General features: G+C 37.5%; 1 protein-coding gene across 2 annotated transcripts in view; it reads left to right on the top strand.

The window, feature by feature from the left end:
* The window catches only part of ttyh2l (tweety homolog 2, like), a 54,961-nt gene that overhangs the window by 40,670 nt on the left and 2,221 nt on the right, over window positions 1-12,070 (top strand). The window contains exons 7-14 of one of the 2 annotated variants that reach the window (XM_053514811.1): window positions 591-660; window positions 826-881; window positions 5,170-5,262; window positions 5,355-5,447; window positions 6,684-6,826; window positions 7,792-7,977; window positions 8,141-8,219; window positions 10,518-10,530. In XM_053514811.1, coding sequence (XP_053370786.1) covers window positions 591-660; window positions 826-881; window positions 5,170-5,262; window positions 5,355-5,447; window positions 6,684-6,826; window positions 7,792-7,977; window positions 8,141-8,219; window positions 10,518-10,530 — 733 coding nt within the window. The remainder of the gene's footprint in view (window positions 1-590; window positions 661-825; window positions 882-5,169; window positions 5,263-5,354; window positions 5,448-6,683; window positions 6,827-7,791; window positions 7,978-8,140; window positions 8,220-10,517; window positions 10,531-12,070) is intronic. The other variant, XM_053514810.1, reaches the window with a different exon arrangement.

The following is a 12,070-nucleotide window of genomic DNA, read 5'->3' as shown; positions in this document are numbered from 1 at the left end:
TTGAGTCTGTAACTATACAGTATTTGTTTTTTTGTGTGTTTTTCACAACGTTCTCTATGTGCAAGGTAAAAAGATAGTTACAAAATTTAAAAAAGTGGCATGTGGCAAGTCTCCAATAATGCAGTACAGTAAGAACAGATGTTTGTGTTTTTAATGTCTCAAGTGCACTAAATGTAACCCTCCACTTTTATTTAATCCTGTTTAGTACATGCACAAGCATCTCCGAAAAGATGTGGGGATGTTATTTGTACAAGGTTTCAATAAATTGCGTATAACTGGCTTCCGCCTTTTTTCACACACACACAAACACACACATCCTTGGCTTATGGTCTCATATACAACTCTGATGATGGATGATATTAACCTTGTGGTCCTTGAGTATAGAATGTACAACACAACTAATGTTTGCTAAATAACACATCTGTTTCTCTAGCATTCCTGAGAGAAGTCATTTGTACAGTATATACATTGAGTGTTGCATTGCTTATCTCTCCCCACATGCAAATCAGATAACTGACTGTCTCGTGCAGATGATTTTTTTCTGATATGGATCTTCTGCTTCATAATTCATTTTACTTTAAATTTCATAGGGTGCCAGTGACTTTTGTGTGGCTCCTGACAAGTTTATTGTGACTCAAACAAAGAGCTTCCTGAATGCAGGCAAGTGGCTTTAGTACAGTGTCCTATAACAATGATATATGGATTAATACACAATGTCTTACACACCATGGTTTTCTATATGGTTAAAATTAAAATAAGCATGCGTGTGAGGATTAAACGTTGTTAAAAACTCTTCATACTGTTTTTATTTATTTATTTTTACAGATGTAGCACATTACTACCTTTACTGCAGCCAGACTCTACCCAATCCTTTTCAGCAGGTAAGTTTGTTTTCTGTCTGCTTATGAACTCTCATACAGAGCTGCTATTAGGGGCCGATGGCATAATTGGACCAGTTAATTGAGAGAAAGCTCTGTGTTAACCCTGTTATTATGGCGTAATCAAGATATCAGCATGCCTAATTTAATTACTCAAAGAAGATATGAGAATAAACTTGGATCAAATGAAATCCTTTAGTCTGCGAGGTTAAGGTAATTAGTTTTGTCTGGCGTCCTGTGGGATTCCTGCCAAAGGTATTAGTTTAGTTTGTTGGAACTAGACTGCTTTTGATTGTTTATGAAGTAAGATTGTTGGACGCAACATATGAGGTAGGAGCATAAAGAAAAAACATGGTTAAGTCTGCTTATATAGAAGCATGGTGGTGTAGGGGTTAGCACTGTCGCCTCGCACCTCCAGGGTCTGGGTTCAATTCCTGGCCAGCCTCGATTTCTGTCTCTGTGTGCATGTAGCTTGCATGTTCTCCCCGTGCTTGGTGTATATCCCTCCGGGTACTCCGGTTTCCTCCCACAGTCCAAAGACCCGCAGATAAGGCTAATTCCCAAATTGCCTGTAGTGTGTGAGTGTGCCATGTGATGGATTGGCCAAGGTGCACCCTGCCTTGTGCCCCAAGTCCCAAGGATAGGCTCCAGGACCCCTGCAACCCTGAATACAGGATAAAGCGGTATAGACGATGAGTGAGTGAGCATATACAGAGTCAGCTGAAAAACATATTTAATATTATTATCATAACCATAACATTATCATATATAACAATATAGGAATACATTTAGTATTAAAATATTTATACAAGTTTTTCTTTTGCTGAAATGTGTATACATCTTTTGGCTGTATTACCCCTAGGTGTAAACAAGTATGTGGGAGTGTGTAGGAATCCTGAGTGCTGTGTTCCCCAGACTCTGATCAAGATAGAAGTTGATAAATTAGAGCTATTTTACCAGTGTCGTAAGTGCCAGCTCTTTTGGCTTGCAGGTGGCATTTTGAAATTGCATATTCATGCATATTCACTGATCCAAGCCCTTTCAGCGAGAGTAGGATGTTTCAAGGTCTCCTGAGCAATTGTAAAATTAGTTAATATAATTAATTGTTACTTTGTTATTCTTATTTCTACTTTATACTATATTTGATATAATATTAATGTGTACTGTACATTCAGCTTGTAGACTAAAGACTATGGAGCGATTAAAGAAAAAAAGCACACACAGTCATGTTCAAAAGTTTGTAGCCACCCCATTTTTTTGTGTGTGTGTAAAAACATAATAAAAATCATCTGATTGTATTTAGGAGTTGTTAATAAAAAAAATACAAAAAACATCCCATCTGTAAAACCACAATCTCCCTTAGAAATCCCCTTTACATTAATAATGCTGTGTATTGTGTAAAATATGTCATGAAATGAAATATTAAAACTCTCCACGTATAATTATTTACGAAATGTAAATATTTAAAAAAAAAATCATTAGAATTTAATATTGTAACACGCTGCCTACAAGTTTGCGCGATTTCACGTGCTGTTTGCATTTTTGCAATGTTCAAGAGCAGAGTTCAAGCAAAGACGAGATGAAAACGAAGGATTCAGTTTAACACGGGAGTTTTTGAAATGACTGACAGCTTTAATGATTATAAAAGACGAGTTTCTTACCCAATTTGTGCAATTTGATTCTCAATTTAAAGAAGAGATTTTGTTTTTTCATTAGACTTTGTGCTTGTCCCCTTTTTGGGTACAAAAGCGTCGAAAATAGATTTTTAAATGCCATAATAGTGATTTGATGATTTGTTTGTGTGTGTGAGAGAGAGAGAGAGAGAGAGGGAGAGAGACAGACTGGTGCGTAGTCATACAAAACTACAGTAATACTAAATTCAGTTATTTAATTACTATATTACTATATATTTATTATATCTATTACTATATTTATTATTATATTATTACATTACTTTCATTATATTAAGTAGATTTTTATGCTACTCCTATAATCCTCCCCAGATTAAAGCAATGGAAAGGATCAAATGATCATTTTGACAATTGCATGTTTAAATGCATGTGTTTTGTTTTGATGCCTCTATGTTAATTTAATTAAGCTTACATTTTTTAATAAAGCTGTTTTTAAAAATGACAAATTGACATATCATTTTGTATGGTTAGTTAAAAATAAATACCACACCATCCCCTTTTTTTTTACAATTCGACCACTGGCCTTAGAATTAGGCAAATACAACCTTGATTGAATGAGAACATAGGACTTTTTCCTCTGTGGCTTTATTTATTTAACAAAATTAAGCCAAAAAGGGGGGGGGGAAAGTGGGCAATACCAAGTACCTGATGATTCAATAGCTTGTGGATCCGCCTTTAACATTAATAATAACTTGAAGTAATCATTTTCTCTATGACCTTTAGTCTTTCCCATTAGTGTTCCTCCCCTTCTTCTTCACAACATTGCTTCAGTTCTTTAAGGTTTTTGTGTATTCGTATATGCACAGCTCTCTTAAGCTCCCACCATAGCATTTCGATTGGGTTGAGGTTAGATAGAACCTTGATTCTTTTGTTTTTTGACCATTCTGATGTAGATTTACTCGTCTGCTTCTCCTCGTTGTTCTGTTGCATGACCCAATTTTCACTAAGGTTTAGCTGTCAGACAGATTGCCTCACATTTTGATCTCTGGTATACAGAGGAGTTCATGATCAACTCAGTGCCTGGAAGGTGCCCAGGAGCTGTGGCTATAAAAACAATCCACTCCACTTTTTTCTCTTCTGTCCAGAGACATTGTTCCAGACATTTTAGTCTCTGTTCAGATGTAGTTTTGCAAAACTCAATTGTTCTTTCATGTCTTTTTTAGAGATACTTTTAAAAAGAGACTTCCAAACAAATAGTATTTGTTTAAGCTTCTTCTAATTGTGTCTGTCTAACCTTAGGATAAATTCAGTTCTAGTTGATTTCATTTGTACAACGCTTTTAACAATTTTCATTGTCGCAAAGCAGCTTTACACAATCATAAGAAAATTATGGAAATGTGTATGAAGTGTGAAAAATGTGTATGAACCAAAATGATCAGATTGTCCCTGATGAGCAAGCCGAGGGCGATGGTGGCAAGTAAAAAAAAAATCCCTGAGATGGCAATAGGAAGAAATCTTGAGAGGAACCAGACTCAACAAGCAACAAGTGATAACGAATAGCAGGAATTGATTTACAGTCATACTGTTTGTTAGGCGGCTGGAAGTTCAACTGTGAATTTGCTGAGATGTTCACTTCTGGGAAAATCGGCAGCTGTCTTGCATACTTTCCCCTTTTGAATAATCTTTTTCAAAGATAGTTTCTTAAAAATATAGTTTCATAATTTTTCCAGATTGATGTGCAGCAACACTTGCTTTCCTAAAACCAATGCTTATGTTTTACTATCTTAGCATGGTGTTAACACACACCTGACTGCTCCTAACTGCCACCTGCACCTGCTGATGGACAATTAATGATTAAACCTGACTGGAACGTCCCCTCTTAAATCTTGTGCAAGAAATAATGGGGTACTTATTATTACCCACATGTTTTTTTTTTTACTTTTTGGCGTAAGTTTTGTTAAATAAATAATTGCACAGTGAAAAATACTTATATGAGGTTGTGTTTGCCTAATACTAAGACCAACTATGATCAGATGCTTTTTATTATGTTTTACACAAAAAACGTTTAAGAAGAATATCCTTAAAAATTGTGTAGTACAAAAAATATAGTCCAAAACTTTTGAGAGCCAGAGTGACTCATATACTACCGGGTAATTTAAAATGCACTGCAATTATTTAATTCTGACTTTATGATCTATATTACAAATAAATCATAGGCGAGACGAAATTCTTAGAAAGAAGGCAGGATTTCTTAAGCTCATGTAAGCTTTCTAACAGTTTTACAGTCATCCTTTTTTATTATTTTAACAATCCTTTTAACAATTAAGGTTAAGAAATACAATTTTGCAAACATTCTTAAAAATTTTTTTTTAAATAATTTACTTTGCAAAAAAAAAACAACAAAAAAAAACAGTTCTTGTCCTGCAGTGAACTCTGAGTTGCACTATTTAGTTTTTTCTTCTGTTATGGCCCTTTTGTATTTTCCCTTCTTTCTACAGTATTTCCCCTAAGGGGAAAATATACAAATATATACAAACATTTAAATGCTTGTTTTATACACTTTATACTGCTGTAATATCTGTTCATGGCATGACATGGCTCAAATTGGGGAAAATATCAGCATTAATGTGTTTACTGTAAGTCTTATTCCTGTTTTGTAGTCGCTGACCATCTTCCAGAGGTCCCTGACAACCATGCAGATTCAGGTCCAAGGCTTGCTTCAGGTTTCTCTTTCTGTCTTCCCCACTGCTGCGGTAAGAGCTCAACACCTCTGTGAACTTCATGTGGATTATATATATTTTTTTATCTAAACCTAAATGCTGTTATTTGTGCATGCACATTTTAGAGGGATCTGCTTGGCATTCAAGGCCTCCTGAACGCAACAGAATCCAGCTTGCACCAGCTTACAGCTTCGCTGGACTGCCGCAGTCTGCATAAGGTGAGAGCAACTCTTGAAGGTGCAGTAATTGATTATATTCTGATAATATATGGGGAATGTCCTCTCTCTGCCCCTAAGCTTACAAAAGACGTGCTGCCTGCACGCAACCTTGGCTCTGTAAAAGGGAAATTGACATTGGTGTTCTACCCAAAGTGCACAGCAGTGGGGTGGGGTGGAGGGGCTGTGAGCCTGTGATTGTGTACGGGATGGGGGAAGCGAAGGAGGAACGTAGATGGGACAGTTGGACGCGAGAGAATACCCAGCAGACGGTAACATTATGTGCTGAGCGCTAGTTGTAAGTTTTTAAGACTAGGAATGGCTAAGAAAATTCTAAATTCTAAGAATTTAGAATTGTAAGAATTAGAATTTTTGTTTTTAAGAATTAGAAGTTTCTTACTTCTAAGAAAAGGCCAAAGAGGAGAAGATCAGAAGAGCAAAAAAAAAGTTTACCTTTTTCTTTCCTAGGAACTTGCCATATGTTAACTGGAACTGGTGTTATGGCTATAGAGAGATAGGAGAGATGAATTTGTATTAATACAACATATTTTTGAAAGATTTTCAGCTAAACTTTGGAAAGCATTTTTGCACACAGTGGAAATATTACTTACGTATTACTTACATCCTACTTGTTTTCCAGAAGACGAAATTCATGGTCAGTGTGCAGAGTGGCAAGATTTATAACGACCAAGACCTATTGTAATGTAACTATGTGCTCCTCAATTTTAATTTAAGATGGAATAAGAAAAAAAATGTAACTATCCCTTTGGATAAGGGCAAAAAGCAGTGTCAATATAAGAGAGACATTTCAGCAGCATGAAAAGGGAAGAAGAGATTGTTTTGTTTCTAATATTAACCTTTTTTGTGTTATTTTCTTCCATTTGGTAATGTCTGTGCTAGCTAATAATAATTTATTAGCTTCGCACTAGCAGCGATTTGCAAACCCACAACTGCTAACTTTAATTTGGTCTAATATTAGATCATGTTGTTTTCCAGTATAACATTTGTGAAGGTTTTTACAGCCAGAAATACCACAGGTGTCCTAGCACAGTGGAATTATTACTGAAGTGGGTGGTAAGGGGTTTTTTTTCATGGTAAGGGTGTATTTGTTTGGCTGTTGAGTTCAAATATCAAAAACGTACTACCGGGATCAATTACTGCACCTTTAAGCACATTACATCTGTTTCGCATTGCGGAATCAGTTACAGCCTTTGTGTGTTCTGTCTGTTTGCATGGCAGGACTATCTGGATGCCCTGGTGGGATTGTGCTATGATGGAGTGGAGGGCCTACTCTACCTCTGCCTCTTCTCCTTGCTGGCAGCATCTGCCTTCTGTGCTATGCTGTGCACTCTTCCTCGAGCATTTATCCTCATCGCCAGCCGGTAAACCTCATTTCAATGAGGAAATGTACAGAAATTAGAAAGATTTTGCAACCGATGGAAATAATGCAAAGATGTAAGGGTATATCAATGTATCCAGGATATCATTTACAAGTATTAGCATCATTACAGAACAGCTTTAATACTTGTAAGTCTGTCATGTTAGGATGATCAACCATTTTCAAGTCCAATAAATCCTTCAGTTATTATAAGGAACCGCCTCATTGTCTGCGCTCCATGCTTTAACTCTTTCACAAAGGTTAAACAGTGTTTAAACCTGACGATTGGTGATGCTAAGGATAGACGGCATCCTGGTGTTCATGCAGTCGCTCATGAGAATATCGAAACATTACCAGGAAAGGGTGATTGCTCTACAGGGTGCACCTGGTCCTGTAAAATTGCCTCATATTTGTTCCCTATTATAGAAGCATGCAAAGCAATCAGTGGATGTAATAATTTCCATGAGACGGCTGCCCATATAATTATGCATATCCTTCTGTACTTAGCAGTTGGCAGCAGAAACTGAGGGTTAAAGGCATCCTTTGGCTACCTCCAAACATTAATCTATCCGGCTGTAGGAAATATATAGCCAACGTTAACTTATCAGACCATATTTTCTTCCTTTGCCGAGAAGTACAGGGTTTTAAGTTTTCTTTCCTCCTTACTCCAAGTTATAAATCTTTGCACATTGGCCTTTGATAGAAAAGATTTCTGAATTAGCAAAAATGTATTAAATTAAGTAGGAATTTAGGCACTCCTCTCTTGAATTACTGTTTTATTGCCGTTTCAGTGCCAAAACTAAAGAGAGTTGAAATACAAATGCTAATCTCTCCCCTTAACCAATTATCACCGAGATGAAACCCGCAGAAAAAAAGCACTAAATTGATTCAAATTTATTAACTGCTAAAAAGAAAAAAAATGCGAGTGTCTATAGCACTTTGAACCAAGCTTGCTCTCTCTGCACACAGGGACAGAAACTGTGAAGACGTCGACGAGGAGGACCCGTTTAACCCGCAGTCACGGCACATGGCCCCTTACCACACAAGTCGGGCAAACGTGCACAGCTTCTGCAGCTACAGCAGCAGCCTGGGCAGCCAGACCAGCTTGCACCCACCGCTGCCCACCACATCCAACGCCCCCCCTCCAGAGTACATGTGAGTTTATCCTGATGCAGATGAACCAATCTAAAAGCGAAAATACATGCAGGAGATATGCACTTTCCCTAAACTCTTTTTTAGTTGTTAGGAGCGTAATCATTTTTAGTGGTTAGACCTATGCCCATGCCTTGTTCGTTTCTTGTCTCTGTTTGTCAATTAGGAATCAGTCGATGCTGTTCGCAGGAAATCCGCGATATGAAAATGTGCCGCTGATTGGAAGAGGTTCACCACCACCCTCGGTATGTCAGAGTAAAACTGTCAGCCATACAACATCCAAACCTATCATTTTAAACAATATTTCCCTTTTCTATGCTTAAAATAATAAACGTGGATCAATGTTTTATGGCTAGTGCAAGACTGCCCCCTGCTGGTTTTAGCACCAAATTCGTTCTCTTTTTCTGTAATTGTGATCTTTTGCCTGTCAGTTCCTCATTATTCTATGTTAAACATTAAAATAATTAAAAGAATGTGAACAAGAATTATATATATCATTATCAAGGCTATATGCAGTTTAGTATATAGCCTTTATCATTGCTAACTTCAGTTTAGTACATTGGCCTTAATCAAGGCTAAATGCAGTTCAGTATATGGCCTTAATCAAGGCTAAATCTAGTCTAGTATGTGGCTTTATCAAGCCTAAATACATTTTTCTAATCCCTTTAATAATGATTGAAAGGATTATAAGAATGCGCCTAGTCTTGGTCATGTAATAGTAAGCGTTGGTTGCCAAGCAACATGAACATAACTGAGCCAATCCGCTCTTAAATCAGTTTATTTTTTATTTTTTATACAACATATACAACAAATTTATACAACAAATTGTAACTATCAAGTTATAGCAATGAAGGTTATGATAACTGACAGGTGAAGTTAAATAAGGTTGATAATCTTGTTACAATGGCACCCGGGAGTGGGTGGGATATATTCCTCAGCAGGTGAACATTTTGTGCCTGAAAATGATGTGTTGAAAGCCGAAAAAAATGGGCAAGCCTAAGGATTTGAGTGACTTTGACAAGCACCAAATTATGATGTCTAGACGGCTGGGTCAGAGTAACTCCAAAACTGCAGCTCTTGTGGGATGTTCGCGGCCTACAATGGTCAGGACCTACCAAAAGTTGTTTTAGCAAAACTAGAGGCTCATGGGTGGCCAAGGCTCATTGTGCACATGGAAGTGTCCCTTGTAGTTCGATCGAACAGAACAGCTACTGTAGCAAAAATGACAAATTTTGAAAAATGACTAATTTGGCAGTGAAAGAATGGTGTCAGAACACACAGCGTATCACAGTTTGCTGTGTATGGGTCTACGTAGCCACAATCTGGTCACGGTCTTTAAGTTGACCCGTGTCTGACGAAAGCACCTACAATTGGCACACGTGCATCAGGACAATGGAAATAAGGAGCAGTGGAAGAAGGTGGCCTGGTCTGATAAATCACGTTCTAAGCATCATGTGGATGGCCGAGTGCGTGTCTGGGGAAACCTTAGGTTCTGTCATCCATGTGGATGTTACTTTCAAACCTACCCAAACACTGTTGCTGACTAAGTACGCCCCTTTATGGATACAGCATTCCTTGATGGCAGTGGCCTCTTTCAGCTAGATAATGTGTCCTGACACATTGCAAAAATGGTACAAGAATGGTTTAAGGAACAGAACAACAGGTTTGAGATGTTGACACGGTCTCCAAATTCTCCAGCTCTCAATCCAATCAAGCATCTCTAGAATGCACTGAAAAAAAAAAGTCCCATCCATGGAGGCCCTATCTTGTCACTTACAGATCTGCTTCTGACAGTTTTTTGTTTAGGTAGCAAAACTTACTCAATATTAGGTGGCTATTCATAATGTTATGGCTGATCGGAGTATTTCCTGTGCTGTGAGAATGTTCCTGGATAATGTAGTGCAACTGAAATCCTATGCAGTCTTAGTAGAGATTAGAGAGATAAGCGCTTTTGCCCTGACCTGGTCCAGGTTAATTGCTGAAGTATTGATTAAATCTGTCTTTGTATGGGCGTTAAGAACAGAAGTACAAAGTGTGATGTTGGATTTTGACTTGGGTTCTTCCTAATTTCTTAAATCATTTTTATCGTGTCATTTTGTTATGTGATTTTATTCCAGTAATATAGAAGACTGATGCTGAGTTAAAGACGACTTAAGCTTTTCTTTGGATTAATGATGAGATTTAATTTGTTTATAAATTGATTTATTCTAACTGGAGCGAGGAATTATAAACCCTGTAGTAGGTCTATATGAAATATATGCAATACAATATGAATCACAAATACTGTTCAGATTTAAGGGGATACTGTATGTAACATGGGGTGTGTTTAAATATTAACAATTAAAGCCCCATAAAGTGCAGTGTGTACAGTATGTCCTAAATGTCTTATGATTGATATATGTTTTTTTATGAAAATATAGTTATTTTAGATGTATTATTGATATTTTATAGAATAACTGGTTAAGTTTGTTCTAGTATTGAAAATACATGTTTAAACACTATTTTTTCCTTTTTTATTATTCTTTCTGGATTTGTATCTGCAGACATGTAGATACAGTAAGTTGGCTTTTTAACAAGTACAGCATCTTTGTTATTTGTCTTTGTATGACCTCAAATTTCAAAAAAAGGTGTATGGAAATTTGCGATGAACCCAAGAGGAGTCATCTGTAAAATCTCTTCACCTTGTACTATTGTATATTGAAACCTCTATAGCAGCCCGTTATTTTATGATTTACCATGTGAATTTAATGGTTTGTTGAAAATATGCACTCATTTCAAATCTGGTGGCTGCAACATTCTCCAAAAATATGCACTACAGTTGACTGTACCAGTGTGCAACATCACCATTTCTGTTAATGACATGCCCCATTTTTCCAGTATGCATGTCTTCAGCTGCACAATAGTACAGGGTCATTGTTGCCATATTATTGCACTTCATTATGTACCACACATTTCTTAGTTTGAGCAGGCAGGCCAGTCTAGCACACGCACTCTATGTTTATCAGCCATGCATGTGTAATCCAAGCAGAATGCAGGGATGTCTCTGAAGAAGATGGTGTTTGGATGGCACCATATGTTGCTCCAAAAAGAACATATTTTTTCTGCATTAATGGTGCCCTTACAGCCCGATACCATCAGTGATGCCCGCTTGTTTGATCTGGCGCTAATAACAGCTTGGATGGTCCTTTTCCTCTTTGACCCAAAGAACATGACAGCTGTTGTTTCTTAAACCTATTTAAAATACTGACTCATCTGACAATAAAAACCCATTTCCGGTATTCCATCTGTCTCAATGCCTGTGGACAGTATTAATGTATGGCTTCCATGAGCCATATGTTTTATTTAGTAAATGCAGCGACAAATGTTGTTAATGGACAAAGGTTTACCAAAGGCAGAAGCATGACAATTATGTCTGAGGGATCTGAGATCAGAAGTGGTTTCTGGCCCTGCCGTTTACATGTTTAGATTTAATGGGTTTCCTTGACTTTCTTGATAATATTGTGTACAAAAATTGGGAAGATTATTGGCGAATCAGTGAGCCTCGCCCCATTCTTGCTCTAGTAGGACTAGGCCTTTTGTATACTATAACTTTATTGTTTCAACTGAAGGATGTTGCAGCCACCAGATTTAAAAAGGAGTCTGTATGTTCAACTAACAATTAAATTCACATGGTAAATCACCAAATGAGTTTTCAATATAGTACAAGGTGAAGAGACTTTTGTTTTTATTTCCAATTTACACACCGATCAGCCATAACTTAAAAACCATGAACACCTAGGTTTTATCTTCTCCATGTGCCAGCAGGGCAGCTCTGGACCCTCAGGGCGTGGCAAAGCATGTCCTCTGGCAGTGCGCAGATACCTTTGGGTGCTGTGGGTTGCAGGGTGGGGCCTTTGACGTATTTATTCCGTACATCCCATGGGTGCTTAATTGGATTTGGATTTGGAAGTCGGGTTGGGAGACTTTGCCTGCTGGGCCACGTGTACAGCGGGTTGTGGTAGCTTGTGTGTTATATCTTTCTATCATGGCCATCACTGACTTTTTTCTGTGGTTTGTTATGCTTTGGCAGACAGGCTGGCTTTTGATCCTTGCCAGC

Source organism: Clarias gariepinus, chromosome 16, assembly GCF_024256425.1.
Source record: "Clarias gariepinus isolate MV-2021 ecotype Netherlands chromosome 16, CGAR_prim_01v2, whole genome shotgun sequence".
Taxonomy (NCBI): Eukaryota; Metazoa; Chordata; class Actinopteri; order Siluriformes; family Clariidae; genus Clarias; species Clarias gariepinus.
Note: the sequence above shows the minus strand (reverse complement) of the source record. Positions and strands in the feature narration are given on the sequence as shown.